The sequence below is a fragment of the Hippopotamus amphibius genome, chromosome 11 (assembly GCF_030028045.1).
Source record: "Hippopotamus amphibius kiboko isolate mHipAmp2 chromosome 11, mHipAmp2.hap2, whole genome shotgun sequence".
In the NCBI taxonomy this organism is placed as follows: domain Eukaryota; kingdom Metazoa; phylum Chordata; class Mammalia; order Artiodactyla; family Hippopotamidae; genus Hippopotamus; species Hippopotamus amphibius.
In genome coordinates, this window is record NC_080196.1 from 76,831,907 (window position 1) to 76,858,499 (window position 26,593).

Below are 26,593 nucleotides of genomic sequence, written 5' to 3' on the forward strand. Positions count from 1 at the left end.
TTCTGGCTCCATGAAAGGTTGTCAGCCATCACTTCTTGCTGTCCTCTGAAAGGATCTCAGAGTGTAATAAATTAAGTTCTAGAATAAGGCATTAGATCTGCGTCCTCCCTGCTTATTATTTGTGACTCTGGGGGAAAAAAAATCATGTAAATTCTGAGCCTCAATATTTACCTTTTTTCAATCAGTAGTATCTCATAGAAAAACTGTATTATCATCACGAAATTGCCATTTACCTAACACTTATCAAATAATTACTATCATACTTTAATAATAGCTAGCACTTTACAATTCTCAGAAGTTGTAACATTCTTGAGGGAGAGGTATACATTCTTAATCTTTATATTCCCAGTGCCTGCCAGTCAGCACTCAATAATTATTTGAAAAATGAATTACTGAAATAATTAATGACATAACCCAGTATATAATCACCATCAGATTACCAGCAAAGTTCCCATAATATCCATGTACACAATATGACTTTAATTTTTATGCTGGAGACTTTAATTTTCACATACACTTATTTAAAAAATCCCCCAGTTAGTTATTTCTCTTACAGCAGGCAAACTTTATGTATGTATTGCTCAGGGCCACATTCTCAAACTCACAACCGGATTGTCCATTTAAATCTCACCTGTTAAACCAGCAGGATATGAACTTGGCACCACTGAAAATGAGGAAGATGCTCCTCCAAAAGGTGTCACCCCTGAGGATCCTCCAAATGGTGTCATGGAAAGGTTGCTAAAATTGACAGATGTGCTCTTTGTGGAGGATGTTGGTGCCGCTGCAGTGTGTTCTGCTCCATAATGGCTGACACCTGTACTGACCGGTTCTGGAGCGTTTTCTGGTCTATATTTAATGGCTGGACTTTTGTTCTCTTTACTTTTAATGCAGCCCATTATCAAATCTACAAAGGCGATAAGGCAAATTTTGAGAAGCAGTTAACATAAAGGATACTTCAAAAAACGCAACTGAACAGCTTTCAACAAGCCATTTTTCTCCTGCAAAAAAGTTAATAACAAAACAAACCAAAAAAACCTAGATAGCTAAAAATAAAGTCTCTCCTCCTCATTATCTTTATTATAATTCTGCTAACATATCATTTCAATACTGTCATTCTCCAGCTCAATCTCCTTTAATTGTTCAATGACAACATACCACAGTGTGCTGGGAAAAGCATGGGCTCTGATACCAGAGGCCAAAGTTCGAATCCTAGTTTCCTACTTCCTAGTGGAGTAAATTGCAGGTATGCTGCTTAACTTCTCTGCACCTCAGTTACTTGAAAAAGAAGAACAATAATATAACCCACTTCATAAGATTTTCTACAAGGATTAAGCTTATTACAACTTCTAGACAATCTCTGGTACTACACAGCAGGTACTAGCAAATTCTGGTTGTTTTCCTTCTACCTATACCAGCACTGTGTAACAGAAATATAATCTGAGCCATACATAAAATTCTAAATTTTCTAGTAAACACATTTAAAAAATAAAAACAGGAAAATTAATTTTAATAATATATTTTATTTAACTCAGTACATCTAAAATATAATTACTTCAACATGTCATCAACATGAAAAATTTTAATGAGATGTTTTATATTCTTCTTTGTACTAAATCTTAGAAATCTGGTGTGTATTTTAAACTTACAGTACATCTCAATTTCAACCAAGCACATTTTAAGTGCTCAACAGCTGCATGTGGCTAGTGGCTACTACACAGGACAATGCGACTCTGCATATTCTCCCGTCCTACTGATGGTCACACCCCCATTGCTTGCCAACGGACTCCAATCTATCTTTCCCACTTTATCTCCTATCATTTCCTCACTTATTTTATGCACACAATAAATTCCTGTTTCCCCATTACATATGCCCTGTGCTTTCCCATTTTTGTGTTTTCCCTCCTAAAAGCACTGCTGTCCATAATACTCTCCTCACATCTCTACCTGCTAAAATTTATCCATTTACTTAGGGTCATTACAAATGTTACTTTACCATTCAGGCTATCTCCGTAATTGGTAAAATATCTTCTTCCTTAAAACTTCTAACATACTTTTGGAGAGATTTTTGTATGAGACTCCCACCTGCATCTTGCTTTTTGTTTACTGGCCTAATTCCCAGTCTACCCTCAAATCACTGGCAATACATTTCTTAAAAAGCAAGAGTTTCTCATCTCTTACACACTGTATAGCCTACGAACATAATTTACATGTGGAAGGTTTACTGCTATTAGAAACTCTGCATTATTCCATTCATTTCCTGCAGAGCTACTGGTGATTTCTTTAACTCACTTACATTGGCGGGGGGCTCCCCTGCGCTGCACGGCATGCAGGATCTTAGTTCCCGAACTAGGGATTGAACCCGCACCCCTTGCCGTGGAAGCGTGGAGTCCTAACCACTGAACCACCAGGGAATTCCCCTGATTCACTTACTTTTTACAGTTTTTCCCTTATTTTATGGCATTCAAAAGGAACTAGGTGAGTGATATGATGATTGCCTCATCAATTTTGAAAGACAACATTTTTACAAACAACTGCAAAATATTAATTTAAAACGTAGCTATAAATATTAAAAGAGAAATAGCCTCAGAAGCTCAGAATTGGAAGGTTTTCAGATCACTATCTTAAAACAGGTATATTCTGAAGACGTGACAGGAAAGCAAGGCAGGGAACAGGACTGAGACTGGAAACAAACACCTACTGAAAACACTGCTAGAGAATAAGCAGCTAAATAGATAAAAGGCAGTTGCTTCTAAAAGCGTTAGAAGAAACTAAAGGTAAGTTGTTTCATAATCTAGTAGTTGGAAAAGCCTTTAAAGCATAATGTAAAATTAGAAACCTTAAAGGAGAAGACTAAGGGATATATGATTAACGTGGAGGGGGCAGGAGTGGGCACAGACTCTCAAGTGCAACTAAAGACGTGAGAAGCAGGGAGGTTATCTCTGCGCTTGCTCATGCTCTTCCTTGCTCTCTCAACACATCAACGTACTCACGTGAAAACTCGCTGATGTTCTTAATCTAGACAACTCTTACACATTAAAATATATATATAATAGCCCCTTGGAAAAACAGGAAAGTCTATCATCAGGCAATTCACAAATGAAATATGCCCAATTAGCATATGAAGATATGTCCCACCATCCCAGTCTTCTAATAAATGCAAATTTTTAGGGAATTCCCTGGCGGTCCAGTGGTTAGGACTTTGTGCTCTCACTGCTGAGGGCCCAGGTTTGACCCCTGGTCAGGGAACTAAAATCCCACAAGTTGCGCAGAGCAACCAAAAATAAATACATAAATAAATAAATGCAGATTTTGAAAGGTATCTTTTGTGCTTATGAGATTGGCAAATTTTGGCTCAATACTCAAGGTTGAAGGGTGAATTTTAATCAACAATCAATATATATCCACAAAATACGTTACACTGCAAAAATATTTTAAAATTTATATAAAGGATTTTCACTATTACCTATATCCAAAGTTTAAATATTAAGAAAATGTTTTAACAGTTACCTAGACTTTGAAAGAACAGTAGTTGCATGACAGAGAAAAAATTATGAAAACCAGTAATGGTGCTAACTTATTTTAAATTTGGTAACAGACCAACTGAAATACATCAATTCATAACCAAAGTTACTGTAACTATTCACCCACCCTCATTTCCATTTCCAGCTACCTTAACTAATTTTCACCTTCTTCTTCACTCAGGATCCTTGCTAAGGTCTTTTCTCCCCACAAGGCATCACTCCTAACTTAACTCCTCTTCCTTCAAAGGTCATATCTTTTTCCCCTCACTCTACCAGTTTTTCATTACTACTCTTAACTTGTCCTCTAGTTTCTTTTTCTTAATCCAGAGTCTTTGGTCCAAGTCCTCACATGCACCCACTTATTCTTTTCAATAGCTCCAGGACAGAACATCATTTTCAGTCCAGTTCCAACAGCACCCAAGTATCAATACACATGAGCCATCACTGCTGCTCATCTCCTTTAGAAACATTGTTTTACACATATGTGTGTATATATATATATAGAAAGAGAGAGGTAGTTATATATGGAGAGAGTTATATAATATATATTTTGGCCATATGCTCTGCTTGCAGGATCTTAGTTACCCCACCAGAGATCAAACCCGGGCCCCTGGCAGTGAGAGCACACAGTCATAAACACTGCACTGCCAGGGAATTTCCTAGAGACATTATTATAAACCTAGGATGTGATTTACATTTTTAAGTAAATTTCAGGTGCAATGAGTTAAACAGATTTTAAGTGATTGTCTTAGAAACATAATATCGTTTAAAATGTTTACCCTGGAAAAGCCTCTTTCAGGTTCTAAGCTACTAATTTACAGCTACATATTTATTAACAACATATTTATTAGACACTACAAAGGGAGCTAAGGATGGCAAGAATGGTTAGGTGTAGGAAAAAAAAATACAGTATTGTAAGATGGGGAAAATGCCACAGTGAAAAATATGCTAGAGCAGAGGTATATACAGAACATTATGGGAATACAACAGAAGTTATCAGCTCTGCCTTGGGTGCTTGGAAAAGAAAATTTTGCGGACAATGGCATCTGAGCTAGGTCTTGAAAAGTTGGAGATTCAGGGAAAGAGATACAGGATATTCCAGGGAAAATGAAGCTGAAGAATAGTTCAGATGCTCAGAAAAAGCATGGTGTATTTAAGGAACAGAAAACTCTGTGTCAGGAGTATAAGGGGACATTTTTTGAGAATGGTGGGGCAGGTGGCTAGAATTAGAGGAGAATTCACACACAAAGAGGATTATTTGCTAAACAATAAGTTTTAGATTTCTCCAGGAAGTGTTGGAAAGTTAAGATTCTTAAAAAGGTGAATAACAGAAAATATGTGTTTTAGAAAAGCTATGGTAAAAGTACAAATTATAGACTGGAAAGAAAGAAAGAATGCTGGCAGTCAGTCAGTGACCCATGTGAGGAAGGACAAAACCAGGAACACTGTGGGGCAAAAGATGAGAGGGAAACGAGAGGTACACACTAATAAAATAATCAAGTTTAGGTGATCGGCTGGGTATGGGCAGAGGAGATATGAAGAAAAAAGGAGTCATTTATTCACCCCCTACAAGTTATTGAACATTTATTTTAAAAGTAGTTACTATGTGCATGCTAAGGGCTGGATGACTCCCAAGTTTCTAGAGTTTGAACTGAGTAGAAAGTAACACTGACATAGAGAAAAGAGAAACAGGTTTTTCTGGACTAGCCAGTTCAGTTTCAGATGTTAGTTTTAGGTGCCTGTGGGGCATGATGTTGACAAGTCTAGTGGGGGACTGACAGTAAGTCTAAAACTCAGAAAGAGGCAGAAACCAGAGAAAAGTTAAACAAGTATTTTCACACTGTAATGACACCTTCTGGAGACAATAAAACTCACCCACGGCACAGATTTGGAGGGGTGTGAAAAATTAATCCAGTGCTTGCAGGATACCTACAAATAAGGGATAGACAGGCAAGGAAATTAGGAAGCCACAATTAAGAGTTGGGAGTGTTTCACAGATATAAAAACATGACTGGAAAGGATAATCATTAACTTCAAGATAGTGGAATGGGTTTGGGAAGAGTTTCAACTACATCTGCGGCACTTTTTTTTTTCTTAAAAGATAAACGAAGCAAATGGAGAAAAATGTTAATGTAGGTAATGTAAATGTAGGTAACAGATCTAATTCTTTTTGTTAGTTTGGAGTATTTAATACATTTTTAGCAAGTAGAATAATACAGTGGGAATAGAGAAACAGACTTTCAAGAAATTGGCTAATAATGGTAAAGACCAACATGAAATCAAGTGGCACTTAAACTGATTTTAAAAAAGGCCAACTGATTAGTAATCAGGCGCTCACTGATGACTTTCACAAGTGTCATGAAGACAAAAGTTACAGCACAGATAAGCTGAATAATAAATTAATGACTATGCCATGAAAATATGGAGAATTCTGGAATGCAACATCTTCAAAAAGTGGGAACACACACTTTTTATCAAAACATTTTCTATGATTTGTCTAGTTCACAGATCCTTTCCTTCGCAGTCTTAGTGTAATCTAATTCAGCAAACACTTGGTTACACAACAGCCACTGTCCCCCCTGCTTTGATAAAATAACTCTGATTTTGTTCCTCTTCCTCCCATTTGACAAGTCCTTCATTCTGATTTAAGCCACCCATATGGTCTTATTCCTTTGCTAATTAACTGTGTAAGCCATGAGCATGGCCTTCTAGGTAGTTTTCCTCACTTGTAAAAAGGAATACAAGACAGAAATATTCCATTTTCATTCCCTAGATGTTACTGTTGATGCCTAAATCTGAGATTACAAAGCACGTATGTGAAAGGACACAAACATACTGAGAAGGGGAGGGCAGAAAGACGAAAGGAACTTGAGTCCTGATGTTGCTGCTCAGGTACTGAACCAGCCATATAACCCTATCATAACCCACGAACACAATCTAGCTCCAGAAATCTTATTATGTGAGATAAATATCTACTGTAAAAGTCAGTGTTCCTGTTTCGTTCTCACTTACTTACTACTGAAAGGATCTTAAATAATAAACTAATCAAATCACATGATGACGGTTAATATTAAATCCCTTTACAACGTACCAAGATTCAATAGCTTAACAAAAATAGATCTCTCAAAGTATTTACATAAATTTGAACTATCCTTAAGACTGTAAAATTTATAATCTAAAAAGGTAAAATCAGGACTTCCTAGGTGGCACACTGTTTAAGAATCCACCTGCCAATGCAGGGTACACGTGTTCGGTCCCTGCTCCAGGAAGATCCCACATGCCGTGGAGCAACTAAGCCCATGTGCCACAACTACTGAGCCTGCAACTCTAGAACCTGTGAGCCACAACTACTGAGCCCATGTGCCACAACTACTGAAGCCCACGTGCCTAGAGCCCATGCCCTGCAACAAGAGAAGCCACAGCTCGCTGCAAGTAGAGAAAGCCTGTGTGCAGCATCTAAGACCCAATGCAGGCAATAAATAATTAACTTTAAAAAAAGGTAAAATTAAATTTTTAAGCAAACAATTTCATACAGATATTTGCTTGAGTTAAAAGGTGCATGAATATTTGCTGAAAAACAAGGCTTTACCTCAATTTGAATATTACTGTTACTGTAAGATTTTCTGAGAAATATGATTTAAAATTTAGATTACGGAAAATTCTTCCCTTAGACACTATCAGATATTCCTTCCTCAGAATGGCTATTATCAAAAAGACAACAAATAACAAGTGCTGACGAGAATGTGGAGAAAAAGGAACCCTTGTGCATTGTTGGTGGAAATGTAAATTGGTGCAGCCAGTATGCACCACTAAATAGTGAAAATAGTATGAAGGTTCCTCAAAGAATTAAAAACTGAACTTTACCATGCTAAAAAAATAAAAATAAAAAAAATCAAGTGTATGGTTCAATGAGTTTTGGCAAATGTCTGTAACTGTACAACCAATACTATAATTACAACATGGAATATTCCAATCACCCCCAAAAGATTCTGTTGTACTCTTTTCCCAATCAATCCCCAACCCCACTCCTAGGTGACCACGGATTTGTTTTTTCTAACTACAGATTTATCTCTTCTAGAGTTTCATATAGATAGAATAACACTATAGTCTTTTTTTTGCACCTGGCATTTTTTTAAACTAGGCATTGTGTATCTGAGATACTTCCATATTGCTGCTTACATAGGTAGCTCATTAATTTTTATTGCTAAGTAGAATTCCATCATATACCATAACTGTTTATCCATTCCTTGATGGGTATTTGGGTTGTTCCAGTTTTGGGCTATTATAAATAAAGCAGCTACAAACATTCCCATACAAGTCTTTGAGTTGTGCCTCTCCTCTCCCCCTTCCCATAAATACCTAGGAATGGAACTGCTTGGTCATATAAAGTTAAGCATAACCTTACTATAAGAAGCTGTTAAACTGGTTTCCATAGTGACTGTACCACTTTGCACCTCTACCAGCAATGAATGTGAATTCATTCTCCACATTTTCAACAACACTTCTAAGTTCTTCTTTCCTCTCTCGGAAAACCATCATATGTTTACTTGGGTTTGGATATGATCCAAATAGTCTGTACAGCTCTTTTACATTTTATTCTATCTAAAAAACTTTGGCAATTGAAGTCTATTGATATCAAAATGTAGCTGACAATATAAAATGCATATGGCTAAGCTGATGTTACACACGTTTACAGCATGAGCATTACCAAAATCATTAGAACTGCTAATTAACTGCTGATTCTAGTTCACTGATATAAACAAGACTTAGGTAACTGCAAAACATCTTTACCACCATTTAATTTGCCAGTGCTATCAAGAGCATTTCAAGCTCAAGCCTGCCCTCTAAAATCCAATATTATTTCTACACTTAGATTAGATCCAATGGCAATCTAAGACTTCATGGTTACTAAAATGCCATGATGATACTTTCATATCTCACTGCATCAATGGGCCAGTTTCTCACTCTTTAAAACTCCTATCTTTAAAAATTAAGGCAGGGGCTTAGAATCCGCCTGCCAATGCAGGGGACACGGGTTCGAGCCCTGGTCCAGGAAGATCCCATGTGCCACAGAGCAAGTAAGCCCATGTGTCACAACTCTGAAGCCCACACACCTAGAGCCCATGCTCCACAACAAGAGAAGCCACTGCAATGAGAAACCTGCACACCACAAGGAAGAGTAGCCCCTGCTTGCCACAACTAGAGAAAACCCTTAGCAGAGCAACAAAGACCCAACACAGCCAATAAATAAAATAAATAAATCTTAAAAAAAATTAAGGCATAAATGTGTCATATTCACTCATATTAGTGTACAGGTCTGCAAGTTTTGACACATGCATACAGTCATGCAACTGCCACCTCAATGAAGATAAACAACAGTTCCATCCCCACCCGTACCCCATGATGCCTCCATGCACTTTTTGTAGTCAACCTCTCCCTTCATTCCTAGGCAATCACTGGTCTGTTTTCTCTTCTTACAGTTTCACCTTTTCCAGATACCACACAGCATGTATGTTTTTGATTCTGGCTTTTCTCACTTAGCATAATGCATCTGAGATCCACCCATGTTTTTGCACGTATCAGTTCATTCCTTTTTATTGCTGAGTAGTATGCATACACCACAGTTTGTTTATTCATTCCCCAGTTGAGGGTCATTTGGGTTGTTTCTAGTTTTTGAAAATCACAAACAGAGCCACTATGAACATATACACATAGGTTTTTCTGTGAACACAAGTTTTCATTTCACTTGAGTAAATACTCAGGAGTGAAACTGCTGTGTTGTATGGAAAATATATGTATAACTTTATAAAAACTGCAAACACTGTTCCAAAGCAGCTTTAACATTCTGCATTCTCACCATCAGAATGAGAGTTCCAGTTGCTCCACATCCTTATCAGCACTTGTTATTGTCAGCTGATTTTTTTTAGATGTGTAGTGCTATTATTGAGGTTTTAATTTATATTTTCCTAATGACTAAGCACCTGATATTAAGCATCTTTTCATGTGTTTATTTACCACTCATATCTATTTTTGTGAAGTATCTGTTTAACTCAATTTTTTATTGGGTTGTCTTCTAATACATTCTGGAAACAGAATATTTACTACTATAATACTATTTATTATATTCTTTAATAGTCTAGAATCAAGTTTTTTGTCAAATATATTTTCTCTCAAACTACAGAGGTTGCCTTTGCATTTTTGTAACATTATCCCTGAACATGATTTTTAATTTTGATGCTCAATTAAGAAGTTTTAATTTTATGGTTTGTGCTCTGTGTCCTAATTGAGAATTCTTAACGAAAAGACTTTCTCCTGTTTTCATCTGGAAGTTTTAGCTCTTTATATCAAGCCTACTGAGCCATTTTAAGTGGATTTTTGTATATGTCATGAAGTCTGAGATTCAATACTTTAAAAGTGGATATACAGTTCTTCAACTGCTATTTGCCTAAAAGACTATCCATTTCTCATTGAATTATCTTGATACCTTTGTCAAAAATAATCATAAACGCATGGGTCGATTTCCATCCTATTAATTCCACTGTTTTATATGCCTATGCGTATGTCAACTATCACACTGCCTTCATCACTATAGCTTTACAGTAAGTCTTGAAATTAGATAAAATTAGTCCTTCAGGTTTATCTTTTCCAAAATTGTTTTGGATACTCTATGGAAGGGGGTCAGAGAGTAAACATTTTAAACTCTGCAAACCAAATGGTCACTGTCACAACTACCTGACTCCAGCGTGTTTGTGCAAAAGTAGCCACAGACAATACATAAGTGCTAAGTGTGGCAATGTTGTAATAAAACTATTTCCAAAAATAGGTAGTGGGTCAGATTTGGCCTGGAAGATGCAGTCTGGTTGGGTCTTTCATTTTCCTACAAATTGTAGAATTAGCTTGTCAATCTCTACAAAAATGCCCACTGGAATGTTGGTTGTGATGATACTAAAGCTACAGATAAATGTGGGAAGAACCGACGTCTTGAAAATATTGATCTGGTCCAAGAATACAGTACTCCACTTACTTAGAACTTTAAAAATTTCTCAGCAATGTTTTGCAATTTTCAGTGTATAGATAAGTTTAACAAAAATTGGACAAGACCTATCTCTAGGCATTTCATGGTTTTTTGTTATTACTATAAATGGTATTACTTTATTTCTATTTCTAATTGTTCATCACTTTTATAAACATATATATTAATACATAATGTAGGGACTTCACTGGTGGCACAGTGGTTAAGAATCTGCCTGCCAACGCAGGGGACACGGGTTCCAGCCCTGGCCTGGGAAGATCCCACAGGCTGCGGAGCAACTAAACCCGTGCGACACAGCTACTGAGCCTGTGCTCTACAGCCCACGAGCCACAACTACTGAAGCCCACGTGCCTAGAGCCCATGCTCCGCAACAAGAAAAGCCACCTCAATGAGAAGCCTGTGCACCACAACCAGGAGTAGTCCTCGCTCTCTGCAACTAAAGAAAGCCTGCACATAGCAACAAAGACCCAACACAGCCAATTAAAGAAAACAAACAAAACAATAATATATACACTTGATACTTATATACTGACCTCATATCCTGTGACCCTGCAAAGTTCATGTTAGTTCTAATGGGTTTTTTAGTTTCATAGGATTTTCTACATTTAAGGTCATATGTACAAATAATTTACTCTCTTTCAGCATCTCTAGTACAATGCTGAATAGAAAGTGAGGAGAAAGAACATCCCTGCCTCGTTCCTGATTTTAAAGGAAAAAGCATTCAGTCTATCACCATTAAGTATACTAGCTGTAAGACTGTAGCTGATCTTCATTAGGCTGAAGAACATTCTCTTCTAATTCTGTTTGCTGAGAGTTTTTGTCATGAATGGGTGTTAAATTTTGTCAAGTATTTTAATACATCTACTCAGGTGATCACATGGGTTTTCTCCTTTACTCAACTAATATGGTGAATTAAACTAATTGATTTTTGAGTGTTAACCCCACCTTGGCACCTCTGCATTCTTGGAATAAAACCCATTTGATTATGGTATATTACCTTTCTTATGTATTCCTGAAGGCTAATATTTTGTTCAATATTTTTATGTCAAAGGCCAAAGGAGACACTGCTCTTTAGTTTTCTTCTAATTTGTCTGTTTTTGGTATCACGGTAATTTTGGCCTCATGAAATAAACTGGGAAAATGGTCCCTTCCTCCTCTATTATTTTAAAGAGTCAAGATTAGTATTATTTCTACCTTAAATGTTCAAAAGAATTCACCAGTGGAGCCATCTGGGTCTTGGGTTTTCAATTATAAATTTAGTACCTTTAACATTCAGGGCTACTCTTATTTGATTTTTCTTGTGTTACTCTGGTAACTCTTATCTTTCAAGATTTGTCCAATTCACCCAAGTTATTAAATTTAAATTAGCATACAGTTGTTCATAATATTCCTTTATTAATCTAGTCTAGCACCACATCCCTTTTGAGATTTCTCTTAAAGTCCAGAGTAATCAACAAGGACTTTTTTCCCTCCAGTTAGTAAAACCTCAAACGCCTTCCAACCCTCTGTGATCTCAAAGAGCCACCAGCTCAAATCAACCTGGTCGCTCTTTGCCGGGCTTTACAGTTTCAGGCTCTGCATGTATCTTTCAGAATTCAGCAAAAAAATCAGAGACTCCTATGCAGAATCTTAGCTATTCTTCTAAATAGTGTCCTTCTGCTGGAATTCTGCCCTGCAACTTCCAGCTGCCTCGCCCTCCATGAATTCTGATTTCTGTCTCCTCGACTTATTAAGACCCCTCCCCTTTGCCCAAGACCCCTATCCCTGCTCTGCAATTCAGACCATGCCTCTAGGCAGAAAGCTGGGGTGATGAGGTGACTGTCCAGCTTACCTCATTTGTTTCCTGTCTTTCAGGGATCACAGTCCTGTACTGCTGTTGTCCAATGTCTGAGAACAATTGTTTCATATATTTTGTCCAGATTTTCAGTTTTTTACTTTTGGGAGAGTGGTGAGGATGGTAAATCCATCATGGTCATTTAAAATGTTCTTAAAGGGGACTTCCCTGGCGGCCCAGTGGTTAAGACTCCATGCTTCCAATGCAGTGAGTTTGATCCCTGGTCGGGGAACTAGATTCACACATGCCGCGTGGTGCGGACAAAAAAATAAAAATAAAATAAAAACAGTAAACACTTTCAAACAAATTAACATTTAAAGTGCTCTACTGTAATTGATTAAAGTGCTCTGTGGTATTATTTTAATTTCAAGAAATAAATATAATTTTTAAAGTATCATTTACATACCCACTTGGTAAGTCTAAAATTTATACTCAGCTTAATGAGTTAGGTTCTTCTGGACTCAAGAAGGGTTTTTATTCTAAAGATAAAAATGGTAATAGGGAAGAGGCAAGAGTATCATAAAAATCAGAAACTACAGAACAGTCTGATCATACACATTAATCCCAAAAGGCTGATGGTGTTCAGGTTTGAATGCAGGTCTTGATAATTGGTGATCACTGCTTTACTGTTAGGAATTTATTGCTTCCCGTCTATTATGTGGATTCAGCACTTCTATTTCTGTACCCCTGATGCTTTAACCAACTACTTCACTCTCTACTGGGATAGCTGTTCCCTACCTCTAACACCTACTTACTCATAATTTTGATTCATTCATGGTCTATTTCAGGTTCCCTCAAACTCCCCCAGCCACTACCTGATTCACCTATTTCTGAGTTTGCACTGGCATGAAGAAGACTATAAGTTGCTATCTCATTGCCCTAACCTGCTGACCAGATCTGGCCATCAGGTGCTCACCCCATGGTCTTCTTAAGAGACTGTGGGCCTAGAAGTTACCATGATTAGTCTGTTTAGCATAAACTCTTGCTCTAGTACCTAGTGTAGGTATTATATATTTTAGCAAAATCTACTAAAAGTAAAACATTTTCAAACTGAAACAAATTTCTGCATTAGACTTTTTTTTCCTTTAGTGTAAATGAAGTCAGAGATATGGAAGACTAATGTGTAATGCTGATCTAGCCCAAGTCACCAGCCATTCATTACCAGAGGGTAGAGTCAGGCAGGTTAACAAATGCAAAGTTTACTTTGATTGATCCCTCATCACACCTAAACTATTGTACTTTCTCATCTTCTCTGGATAATGGGCAAAAGAAGGTAGAGTGGAACTAAAAACATCAACAAAGCTTTGCTGATGGGGCAAATTCTCAGAAGCAGAGAAGTAAAATGGCCCCTTTCTATTTCTTATATGGCTATCTTGTTATCCCCCAAAAGGACACAAATTATATTACTTGAAAACCTTTTGTTTCAAAACCCTATAGGAAATAAAGGATTGATAAGGTAGTGACAAGAAGAAATGCTACCAGGTATTTAAGATGGTCAGGCATTCTCTTTTCAAACCTCTGGCCTTAATAATCCTGTCCATTTCAACTTTCCCTCTTCTTTTCTCTCCACACATCCCATTTATTTTAGCAAATTTTTTTTCTAATTTTCCTCTGTTTCTCATACTCACTTAAAATATAATATGAATTTTCTTGATTTTTGCCCATGCTTGCTGCTTCCATTACATTAAAACTACCTATAAGGGCTTCCTAGGTGGCGCAGTGGTTAGGAATCTGCCTGCCAATGCAGGGGACAAGGGTTAGATCCCTGCTCCAGGAAGATCCCACACACCGTGGAGCAACTAAGCCCGTGCGCCACAACTATTGAGCCTGAGCTTTAGAGCCCATGAGCCACAACTACTGAGCCCATGTGCCACAACTACTGAAGCCCATGTGCCTAGAGCCCATGCTCTGCAACAAGAGAAGCCACGGCAGTGAGGAGCCTGAGCACCACAACAAAGAGTAGCCGCCGCTTGCCGCAACTATAGAAAGCCCACGTGCAGCAATGAAGACCCAACACAGTCAATAAATAAATAATTAATAAATTTATCCAAAAAAAGTGAATGAGCTGTGTTTCAATAAAACTTTATTTTAAAAAAATGCCTGTAAGGTCCCCAATTAACTTCACATTGCTAGATCAATGTTCAGTTCTCACCTCACATGACCTCAGACGACACGCGTGATCCCTCCCTTTCCCACCTGGTTTGTAGGACACATCTTCCTCACCTCTTGACATCTAAACACAGGCCTTCTTCATCTACACTCACTCCTTTGCTAGTATCACCCAGTCTTATATTTTTAAATACCTGTACCATTTATACATCGATGGTTACCAATGACTCCTCACTTGAACTTCAAATTAGTTTTTTAAATATCTACTCAATGTCCTCTCTTGCGTGTCTAAAAGCACTTCAAATTTAACATTTCCAAGACTCCTAATCTTTCTCCCCAAATCAGCTCCTGCAATCTTCCCCTTATCGGTAAATGTTAATTCTGTTCCTCCAGTTGTTCAGGACAAAAACTTTGAAGTATTCTTTATTATCTTTATTTTACTTGCTATATCCAATTCTTCAGCAAATCCCTTGGCTCTATTTTACAAATACACCCCGAATCTGAAAACTTCTCTCCACCTCTACTGCTAACCTGGTCCAAGTTGCACCATCTTTAATTCTACAATACTGAATTACTGCAACAGCCTACATGGTCTCCCTGTTCCTGCCTCTGCACCCCTTACAGGCTTTTCTCAAAGTATCAGAGCTACCCTTTCAAAACACTAATCATTTCACATCACTCTATACCACAATCCATCCAAGATTTTCTGCTGCACTCAAGAGTAAAAGCCAGAATTCTTACGATGGCCTTCGAGATCCTACTACAGAGCCCCTATTACTTCTCTTACCTTATTTCCTACTACTGTGCCCTTACTTGCCCCACAGCCTTCTTGCTGTCCTTCAGACAGGCCAAGCACACTCCCATCTCGGGCCACTGCACCTTCTTCTCTCTGCCTGGAAAGCTCTTCTGCTACATACCTGCATGGCACACCCCCTTGGCTTCTTCAGGTCTTTGCACTATTATCACCTTCTCAATAAGAACTCTGACCACCCTATGTAAAGCAGCAATACAGCATTCCCCAGAGCACTGCCTATTCCCCTTTAACCTGCTTTATTTTTCTGGATAGCACTTATCACTATATAACACATAAGGGTTAAGAGCATAGACGTTCTGTTATTTGTTTACTGGACGTACAGTACAGTGCTTAAGAACACAGATTTTAGAACCAGAATGTCTGGGTTCAAAGTCTGAGGCCACCACTCAGCAGCTGTGTGGGCTTTGGCAAGTTACTCAACCTTTCTGTGCCTCAGTTTCCTCATCTGTAAAATGGGAATAATAAAAGTTAAGACTCAAAGAGTTATTGTGAGGATTAAATGGGTTAATACACGTAATGCGCCTACAACAGTGCCTAGCATATAATAACCACTAATATTGGCTATGATGGTAATGACTTTTAGGATAATGATGGTTCCTCTCCAGAATCTAAGAATGGGCAAATTTTGTTTTTCAATCTTATTCAAGTATATACATATGCTGAAAAGCAAATATAACAAATGTACAGCTCAATGAACTAGCACAAACCAAACACCAATGTACTCACCACCCAGATTAAAAACCATACTAAATTGCCAGCAACCATCCCACCAGAAATATACCTTGGAGTAGATTGCTGGGTCAGAGTATGCACTGCTGAACAGTTTCCCAGGGTGGCTGTTCCAGTTTATAACCCCATCAGCAGATTATGAGAGTTGCCACTGCTTCACATCTTCACCAATACTTGACACTTTCAATCTTTTAAAATGTATCTGTTCTGGTGGGTGTGTAATGGTCTCTGTGTTTTTAGATTTTATGTTCATATTTATGAATGAAGTGAGCACCTTTTCATATGTTTATTGGCCATTCTCTTTTGTGAAATGTCTATTTAAAACACATTCACTTTTTTATAGGGTTGTCTCTTTTTCTTATTGATCTAAGGCATCCTCTACAGTATTCCCAAAACCTACAACAGAGTCTGAAACATAATAAGCATCAACAAATATTTTTTTAAATGAATGCTTGCTCTGTTTTTCTTCAGATCCTAATCATCTTCATTTCTACAACTATGCTTCATAATCAGACAATTTATAGTGATTCTCAACCTCTAATCCAACCCAAGGAGGTTCTAACATGTGAACGGCTAAATAATTTTTATAAAGGAAACCTCTGTCCAGAACACTGTCCAGGATAAATCTTTCAATGGCTTCTTATTACCTACTGAATAAGAACCCAACTCCTTAACCTGGTATTCCAGGTTAACTTCCCCAATTTACTTTCCCTACCACCTGCTAATCTTCCAAAATACAGACCTGGGGTTGGGGGAGACAAAAAGGCCAATTAGACTTTAAGTATGCAAATCAGGGAGCAGACACAGTCTTTTGGGCAGAGCAGGACGTGCAAAAGTCCCCAGACAAGAGAGAACAAAGTGGGCTTTTGAAACCGGAAGTACTTTGGTGCTGAAGTACAACGTGGAAGAGTAAGAAGGGGCAGAGGAAGATGAGGCCAGAGGAGATAGCAACAGGGAACAGAGCCTATACTACAAGGACATTTAATCTCCTTCTACTTAATACAAATTGCTTTAGATGCATGGGTATTCATTTAACTTTTGCTTAAAGAATAAATCACTGAATCGTAACTTGATCCTGACTTAATCTTTCCAACAACCTGCCTAACATCTGTTTCTCCCCCAAAGGGCCAAGCATAGCAAGCATTCTAGAAATACTTGTAGGTTTTCCAACTATTTTCTTAACTTATCAATTCCATAAGTCAGATAAAAGTTTTTCAAATTTCTATCAGGCAGTCATAATTACCTATATCAGAACCTGCGTTTCGTAGAGCTGGAGCAAATTTGAAATAATTATTTAAATGCGTTTGCTTCAATCATTAGCAAGAAACACTTTACACTGTTCTCTACGTTAAGGTATTTTGTTTTAACAATAGTTTACACTTTGACAGTGCTTTATGTTTCCAAAGTACCTTTTTATTATTTAATTTGATCCCATAATGTTGCCATAATACCAAAAAAGTAGGTATAATCTCTGTATCTTTTATTTGAAGAACCTGAAGTCTGGGTAGGTAAAGTCACTTGCTCAAGAAGATGAAGCTAAAAGTGAGTACGACTAGGGAACTGGGTCCAAGTTCTAGGCTGCCCTCTTTTGACTACCCATACAGCCTCCAGGGAAGCTTGTGTATAACATTTTCTGTTCTTTGATAAGTTATTAAACATCAGCCCTTTAGAAAATGTTACAAACATGGTAACATTATTGGCAGGCAGCCTCACTGCTCCACCCACCAATCTATTAATTCTGAAAACAGCATCCCACTCCTCTCCACCATAACCATGTTGTTTTATTATTAGTAATAGTCATTAAAAATTCTCAGATGACTTACAATGGAATATTACTCAGCCATAAAAAAAGAATGAAATTGAGTTATTTGTAATGAGGTGGATAGACCTAGAGTCTGTCATACAGAGCAAAGTAAGCCAGAAAGAGAAAAACAAATACCGTATGCTAACTCATATATATGGAATCTAAAAAAGTGGTACTGATGAACCCAGTGACAGGGCAAGAATAAAGATGCAGCTGTTGAGAACGGACCTGAGGACACGGGGGGGGGGGGGGGGGGGGGGCAAAGGGGAAGCTGGGATGAAGTGAGAGAGTAGCATTGACATATATACACTACTAAATGTAAAACAGATACCTAGTGGGAAGTTCCTGCAGAACACAGAAAGGGAAACTCAATGATGGGTAATGGCTTAGAGGGCCAGGATAGGGAAGGTGGGAGGGAGTCACAGGAGGGAGAGGAAATGGGGATATATGTATAAATACAGCTGATTCACTTTGGTGTACCTCAAAAACTGGCACAACAGTGTAAAGCAATTATATTCCAATAAAGAGCTTAAAAAAAATTCTCAGATGACAACATATTTTTGAACTCTTAAAAAAAATTATTTCTATAAACTAACTCTAGCAAGTTAACCAACTGTGATGTTACATGCTGTATCCAGCAAGAGGGTAAAAAGCCCTAATTTGTCACAGCACTCTACAGATCATAAATGCAGTCAGTGACTTTTTTTCCCAAACTTTCATTTTTAAATCCTCTCCCTTTAGCATAAAGCACAAAAGATAAGCAGGACCATGAAAGAATAGAAAACAGCTGGAGGAGGAAACATCACACTACTAAAGGGCGTGCACTCTGTCTAGTAAAAGCAAACAAAGAACTTAATTTTCCAAGAGTTAAAGGAGAATAGAAAATGTGAGCAATGGAAAACTGAGAGCTTGCAGTCTCACCAGATAGTAATTTTCTACCATCTTTTTTTCTTTTTTTGTACTTTAGATATGCAAACAAGTGACCTTAAAGAAAAAGCCAACTCATTCTAAATTCTGGGTTGCTCCTCAGGGTTTCTTTAATGAAGTCTGGCACAGGATCAGCCATAAGGAACTGATGTAAAGAACTGTAAAGAACACTTAAAATGTACTGTGTTAGGAAATATAGTAACAAATAAATTAACGGGAAGCCCCAAGATATTTATTATTTGTAAGCATTTATAAACATCATTCTCTCTACAAATTCAGTCAACTCTTGAAAAAAATAAGCTGATTTTATACCTATCAAGATTTTTTTATCCTCTGAGATCTTCACAGCTTACCTACTTTTGTCAAGATTTTTTTAAGATTTTTGACCTAGAAATTATAGTAAACAATTAGATACTATCAAGTCCTTATGGAAATTAAATGCTCCTCAGACACTGTATGGATTATGAATTCTTTAGTTGTAGTTTTAAACCTTAAAAACATCATGCAACTATTCCTATAACGTATATATCCCTGTTTATCTTTTTAAGACTGAAGAAATTAGATACACATATTTTTAGAAACATTAGTTTATAAAACTGACCCAGAACTCTTTAGCTTTCTCCAAACTCCTGTAATTTTTTTTTCCACTATGCTTTTGCTGTAACAATATTTCGAGTTTCAATACATGTTTTAGTCAATAGATTTAAAACTGAAAAGTTTAATTGGTAGATAAAATATATAACTGTAAACATGAAATCAATGCAGATCTGAGGAGAGGGAGCTTTTGGTAACAGAAGCAACAGCAAGGAATAAATGTGTTTCAAAAACCAAAATAAATCACATGATGAGGGGCGTGGCTGGAGATGAGTTTAGGGAAGCAAGGCAAAAAGTGAATCGGTTCAATCTGTCACCACTCTCAGAGACCAGGAACCTTTCTGACCTTTCATACCATTTGGTGCAGGTCTTATATTCTGTAAAATCATTAGCCTTTTATCAGGAATAAGCAGAAGCTGTATACTTGCCTCTCAAACTCTGGCTGGTATTTCCAGAAATAAGAAAAGTTTTTAAAAATACATTTTTTTAAAAATACATTTTGATTGGTATCCAAGAATTTAATTGTAACTTGTGCATATTATGTAGGTTTAAAACCATTGTTTACGAAAAAACTTAATTTTTGAAATAATTTTAGGTGTATGGAAGAATTAGAACCTTCGTTTAAAACCGTCCTTTTTAGCTTGCTCTGCTACCTAATATCCCTTCACAAACAAGATGTTACATTACTACATGAAGTAAATAGTTTACTTTGTTTTTGTTAGCGTTTAATAGTGTTTTAAAATGCTTGCTTCAAAACTTTGAATTGCCAGGACTTCCTAGGTGGCACAGTGGTTAAGAATCTGCCTGTCCTATTGACAATAGCCAGGACATGGAAGCAACCTAAATGCCCATCAACAGATGAATGGATAAAGAAGATGTAGCACATATATACAATGGAATATTACTCAGCCATAGAAAGGAATGAAACTGAGCTATATGTAATGAGGTGGATAGACCCAGAGTCTGTCATACAGAGCAAAGTAAGCCAGAAAGAGAAAAACAAATACCGTATGCTAACTCATATATATGGAATCTAAAAAAAATAGTACTGATGAACTCAGTGACAGGGCAAGAATAAAGATGCAGATGCACAGAATGGACTTGAGGACATGGGTTTTGGCGGGGGCGGGGGGGGGGGGGCGGCGAAGGGAAAGCTGGGATGAAGTGAGAGAGTAGTAAAGACATATATACACTACCAACTATAAAACAGATAGCTAGTGGGAAGTTGCTGTATAACAAAGGGAGATCAACTCGATGATGGGTGAAGCCTTAGAGGGCCAGGACAGGGAGGGTGGGAGGGAGTCGAGGGAGGGAGGGGATGTGGGGATATATGTATAAATACAGCTGATTCATTTTGGTGTACCTCAAAACCTGGTACAAGAGTGTAAAGCAATTATATTCTAATAAAGAGCTTTAAAAAAAAGGTAAATAAATAAATAAAAAAGAAAGGAATCCACCTGCCAATGCAGGGGACACGGGTTCGATCCCTGCTCCAGAAAGATTTCACATGCCATGGAGCAACTAAGCCCATGTGCCACAACTATTGAGCCCACGTGCTGCAGCTACTGAAGCCTGCACGCCCAGAGCCTGTACTCGGCAACAAGAGAAGCCACAATAAGGAACCTGTGCACCACAACTGAAAGTAGCCCCTGCTAGCCACAACTAGAGAAAGCCTGTGTGCAGCAACGAAGACCCAACACAGCCAATAAAAAAAATTAATTTTTAAAAAAATTTGAATTGCCAAATGTTAAAAGATTTTTTTTTTTTTTTGGCACACGGGCTTAGTTGCTCCACAGCATGTGGGATCTTCCTGGAGCTGGGATTGAACCCGTGACCTCTGCATTGGCAGGCGGATTCTTAACCACTGCGCCACCTAGGAAGCCCTAAAAGATATTTTAATTTTAAACTTTCATGAAGTAAATTATCCTGTCAGCAATAATGTTCTTTAAAACTATGATTTTGCCATACAATATGTACTTAATAAATGTTCACTTTTCTCTTTCCTGGCATTGATTTTGAAGGAAACAAAAGCTAATATAATTCTCTGTATATTTACTAGGTAAAAGGATATGTGAAGTACCAATTTTGCCTTTAAATAGGTCTGTTTTTTCTTCTAAAAATAAAAGTCTACAGAATAACAGTAATTACACAGCAGAATGGCAAAGACAAGCAATAACTTTCTAGCGATTTGTGGGAAGAGATCATGATTTTACTTTTAATTAATGGAAAAAGTCTTTTAGATCATCTAAAATGTCAAAATTCATTAGATACCTACAGGCATTCCCCTCCAGAAACCTGAAGGGTGAAGATGAGAGACTAGTTCTCATTTCGTCAAAATATCTACTCTCTGCAGGAGGCTTTGTTAGCTGGGACAGCCATCTTCCAGGAACTCAAATTCATCACGTCCAAAATGGAACCTGCCATCTTTCCCACCAAAATCCACTCTTCCTTCTCTGTCACCCCAGTGTCAGTAAGCGGTGAGTACTGCTCCAGTCCACCTTGCAGTCTCAGACAGAAACCTGAGAGTCATTCTTAACTCATACCCTTTCCGTGCCCCACACATCCAGTCAGTCACCAGGAACTGACTGTACTACCCTGTAATCTCCAACATTCTTCCACTTTTCCCTCAACTAATTACTACTTCCCTTGGCTACTTATCATTTAGTGTCTAGATTATTGCAAAAGCTTCCTTCACTGACCTTCACTGCTTCTAGTGTTAAGAGTTTCTCCAGTCTTTTCTGGGTGTGGTGTGAAGGATGTCTGTGTTTTCTGAAGAAAAAATCTGATTAGGAGCCTTCAATGGCCCTGTCCATACACTACTTCCAATACAAAGTCCAAATTTCTTAATAAGAAACAGCAGATCCTGCATGATTTGCTTGATTTACCTCTCCTGGCTCATCTCTTTTCATCCATCTCTTTGCTCCCTGCATACGAATTTTTTTAGATCCTCAAATGCACTATTTTCTTTTCATAAATGCTCACCACAACCTACCTCTTTCCTAATGCTTGGCTTATGACCACTCAATCTTCAGCTCTTAGCTTCAATGTTCAAGGCATCTTCCCTGACCTCTCATGTGCTCTTATAGCACATTTTATTTCTTCCCCACAGCACTTACTAAATGGTCACTGCCTGCTGGTCTCTGTTGTAGCCTGGCCTAGTGTCCAGCCCACAGATGATGGTCAATAAATATCTTCAGAGTAAGAACTAACTTTGGAATTAGACCTACATTCTAATTCTGGTTTTGTTACTTATTAGCTACTGGGATCCTTGATCAAATTATTTAATCTCTCCTAAAACCAGTTGCCTCATTTTTCTGGAGGAATGATACCTATCTTGCAAGGTTGTGAGAATTAACTGATATTGTACGTAGAGTAGCTGGCAGTACCTGAACAACAGCAAACAAGTGTTTGCTTTGGTTAAGACTATTTTGGCTACAAGGGCAGAAATAACCAGAGGTTGATAAAGCAAAAAGAGGATTTTAAATAAAGGTTAAAGCAGTGTCTCATGGAATCCAATCCAAGGTCACAAGAAAAAACTAGAATCAGGAGTCCAAGTCAGAAGAAGTCAATTTGTTCATTTTCTCTCTTCCTCCTGAGTCCCCTCCTCTCTGCTCACACCCTCCCACGCTCTCTTCCTTCCTCATCCCTCCTACGCTCTCTTCCTTCCTCATCCCTCCTACGCTCTCTTCCTTCCTCATCCCTCCTCTCCACCCTGCCTATCTACCCCACCCCTCCACTCCCTTCCTGTACTTGTCTCAGTCCCTCTCCATCTTTCACCTCTGCTATTCTGTTCATGTGTCTCATTCTCTTCTCCTGTGGCAGAATGGCTTTTTGGCTCTTTACTTCACGTGGTAGAACATGGCTGTCAACCGTTCCAGAGCTATGATCTTCATTTTAGAGCCAGACAGAGGATCTGAAGTATCAATTCCAAATTCCTAAAGGACTCTGGCCCATATTGGGTCAGCTGCCTGCCTCTGGGTCAGTCTAAGCCAAGAGGTTGGGATCACCACTGGAAATGGCAGATCGCACTTTAACCATGAGATGGTGGAGAAAGTCGTAGAAAATGAGGGAGTCTGAGCAATCAAAACACTTGGGGGCTTACATTCCATCAAGTGAAAGCTATTAACATTTAGAGAGAATTATTTTACTCGAGTAAATTAGCTACAATAGGAATATATTAATAATTAGTCAAGTTTTAAGTTACACTTCTTTGATTTTAAATTTTATACGGTGAGTCAAAAATTATCTGCACTCCAAATTATTCATTATATTAAAACTTGTATTGGCTGCACTGTCTTATCAGTGCTTTCTGTTCACCGTTACCGTCTCCCCAGTCACTGCTGTGCAGGTGTGAATATGTTAAATCAGTTCATTTGTAACTGTGGTGCCAGCAAAAATGGATGCCCCACTTGTGATTTGCATGAAAGATGAGCAGCATGTGGTGCTTTGTTTTTTGTGGTCTGAGGGTGTGCATGTCTGCACACTTCTACCCACGCTGTCACCACTCTGCAAAAACTTCGTTTTGAGGTGTTAAAGCATCCTCCCTATAGTCCTGATCTTGCTCCATCAGATTTCACCTGTCTGGTCCCCTGAACGCAGCCCTATGAGGACAAAGATTTACTTCTGATGAGAAGTGAAGACAGTGGTGCATTCGTGGCTCGCAGCTCAGCCTAAAATATTTTTTAATGAGGGAATAAGAAAGCTTGTTGACAGATGGACAAAGTGTATTGAAAAGCAAGGAGATTATGTTGAAAAATGATGTATTTGTCTTTTCTAAAAGTTAATTAAAATAAATCCTGCAACCAGAGTGCAGATAATTTTTTTTAATTATTAACTTTTATTTTTTAAATTTATTTATTTATTTTATTCATTTATTGGCTGTGTTGGGTCTTTGTTGCTGCACACAGGCTTTCTCTAGTTGCGGTGAGCGGGGGCTACTCTTAGTTGTGGTGTGTGGGCTCCTCACTGCCGTGGCTTCTCTTGTTGCAGAGCATGGGCTCTAGGCACACGAGCTTCAGTAGTTGTGGCTCCTGGGCTCTAAAGTGCAAGCTCCATAGTTGTAGCACATGGGCTTAGTTGCTCCGTGACATGTGGGATCTTCCTGGAGCAGGGATCAAACCCTTATCCCCTGCACTGGCAGGTGGATTCTTAACCACTGCGCCACCTAGGAAGCCCAGAGTGCAGATAATTTTTGACTCACTCTCATATGAATGGAAAACTCGATATCAGCATGTATGAAAAGAATTATCCTCTCTTTACTTCTAACTTCCTGAACTTCTGATCTCAATAGCTAATGATGCAAAACAGACTACAAAGGTAAACTTATTTATTTACTTAATTTTATTTTTTTATTGCCTCACTGTGTGGCTTGTGAGATCTTAGTTCCTGGACCAGGGATTGAACCTGGGCGTTCGGTAGTGAAAGTATCGAATCCTAACCACTGGACTGCTAGGGAATTCTCGAACATTTTTTTTTTAAATAAAGGAAGAGGGAACTTTCCTGGCAGCACAGTGGTTAAGAATCTGCCTGCCAATGCAGGGGACATGGTCCCTGGTCCGGAAAGATCCCACATGCCGCAGAGCAACTAAGCCCGTGTGCCACAACTACTGAGCCTGTGCTCTAGAGCCACAACTACTGAGCCCATGTGCCACAACTACTGAAGCCCATGTGCATAGAGCCTGTGCTCCACAGTAAGAGAAGCCACCGCAATGAGAAGCTTGCACACCACAACGAAGAGTAGCCCCCGCTCACCACAACTAGAGAAAGACTGCATGCAGCAACGAAGACCCAACGCAGCCAAAAAAGGGAAGAGGACTTAAGGATATTCTAGAAAACTTTAACATTTTACAGGGGGTTCCCTGGTGGCACAGTGGTTAAGAATCCACCTGCCAATGCAGGGGACATGGGTTCGATCCCTGGTCCGGGAAGATCCCATATGATGCAGAGCAACTAAGCCTGTTTGCCACAACTACTGAGCCTGTGCTCCAGAGCTCTCGAGCCACAACTATAAGCCCACATGCTACAACTACTGAAGTCTGTGCACCTAAATAAAGCCCCCGCTCCACAACAAGAGAAGCCACTGCAATGAGAAACCGGCATACTGTAACGAAGACTAGCCCCCATTCACAACAACTAGAGAGAGCCCTCGCACAGCAACAGACTCAACACAGCCAAAAATAAATCTTAATAAAATAACACAGCATACTTAAGCTAGAGACCTAAAGACAAAAGTTGAGAAAAGACCTCAAAACCACTTTTTAAAAATTTAACTAGCACACTCTAAATGCCTTCCCCATACCTTGTTTTAAACTGAACAGGAAAACAAAACAAAACAAAAACCTCAAGTGGAAAAAAACCATGTGGGGAAAACCATCACAGAACCTTTTACAGCACTCTAGCAATAAATATGGATGCAATGTTGTAACAAAATTAAATCTGAAAGCTCAATGTAGTTGATTAGAAACACGAGGAAAAAACAGTAAGTAAGTTAATTTCTGCTTTCCTGCAGGCACACTCAGATTTTCCTGAGCTTGTATCTCATGCTGGTTAATTTTTCACCTGATAATAATATCTGTAATATACTTAGTTTGTTAGCTTTTTCCTTTAAGGATAATAAAACTATCATGATAAATTACTAACTCTTCCAATCAAATTTCACACTAGCAAAAAAAAGAAGAAAAAAAAAGCAAGCCCATTTTGAGATATATTTTGTCATATATATATAACCAAAACTTTTCTTGTAATTCTAAATGTTCATAAGACATTAAATATAACTTCTAATTTCTTCCTGTAATAAAGTCTTTACTTTTTTTGATTGCAAATTCCCTACATGCTCACCATTTTAAAATTTAAATAACAGATGTATATAAAGTAAAAAAGTATTGGATGCACTAACATTTAATCCAGACAATAACCACTTAAGATACATCCTATTTTCCCTGTTTTACAAATGAGGAAACTGAGGCCTGAGAGGTTCATTTACTTGGCTCTATGTCACAAAACTACTTCTGTGACAGGGCCAGAAATTAACAGTGAACTCAGGAGATCTTGTCTCAGTGTTTTCTATTTCTATCGCAACAAATTATCTATTGAGAATGCCTGTTCAAATTACCTATTTCTATAGCTGCCTTAAATTCTCATAAACGTAGTGGCCTTAATTGACACAAATTTATTATCTTACAGTGCAGAAGTCTGACACGTCTCACTGAGCTAAAACCAAAGTGTCAAC

General features: G+C 38.1%; 1 protein-coding gene across 10 annotated transcripts in view; it reads right to left on the reverse strand.

Moving 5' to 3' along the window:
* The window catches only part of YES1 (YES proto-oncogene 1, Src family tyrosine kinase), an 81,232-nt gene that overhangs the window by 26,897 nt on the left and 27,742 nt on the right, over positions 1 to 26,593 (reverse strand). For 6 of the 10 annotated variants that reach the window (XM_057700441.1, XM_057700431.1, XM_057700433.1 and 3 more), the window contains one exon: positions 632 to 904. In XM_057700441.1, the coding sequence (XP_057556424.1) occupies positions 632 to 896 (265 nt within the window). In that variant the 5' untranslated portion in view covers positions 897 to 904. Of the gene's footprint in view, positions 1 to 631; positions 905 to 5,396; positions 5,451 to 12,385; positions 12,621 to 26,593 lie in introns of those variants that run through there. The other 4 variants (XM_057700437.1, XM_057700439.1, XM_057700436.1 and 1 more) reach the window with 2 other exon arrangements.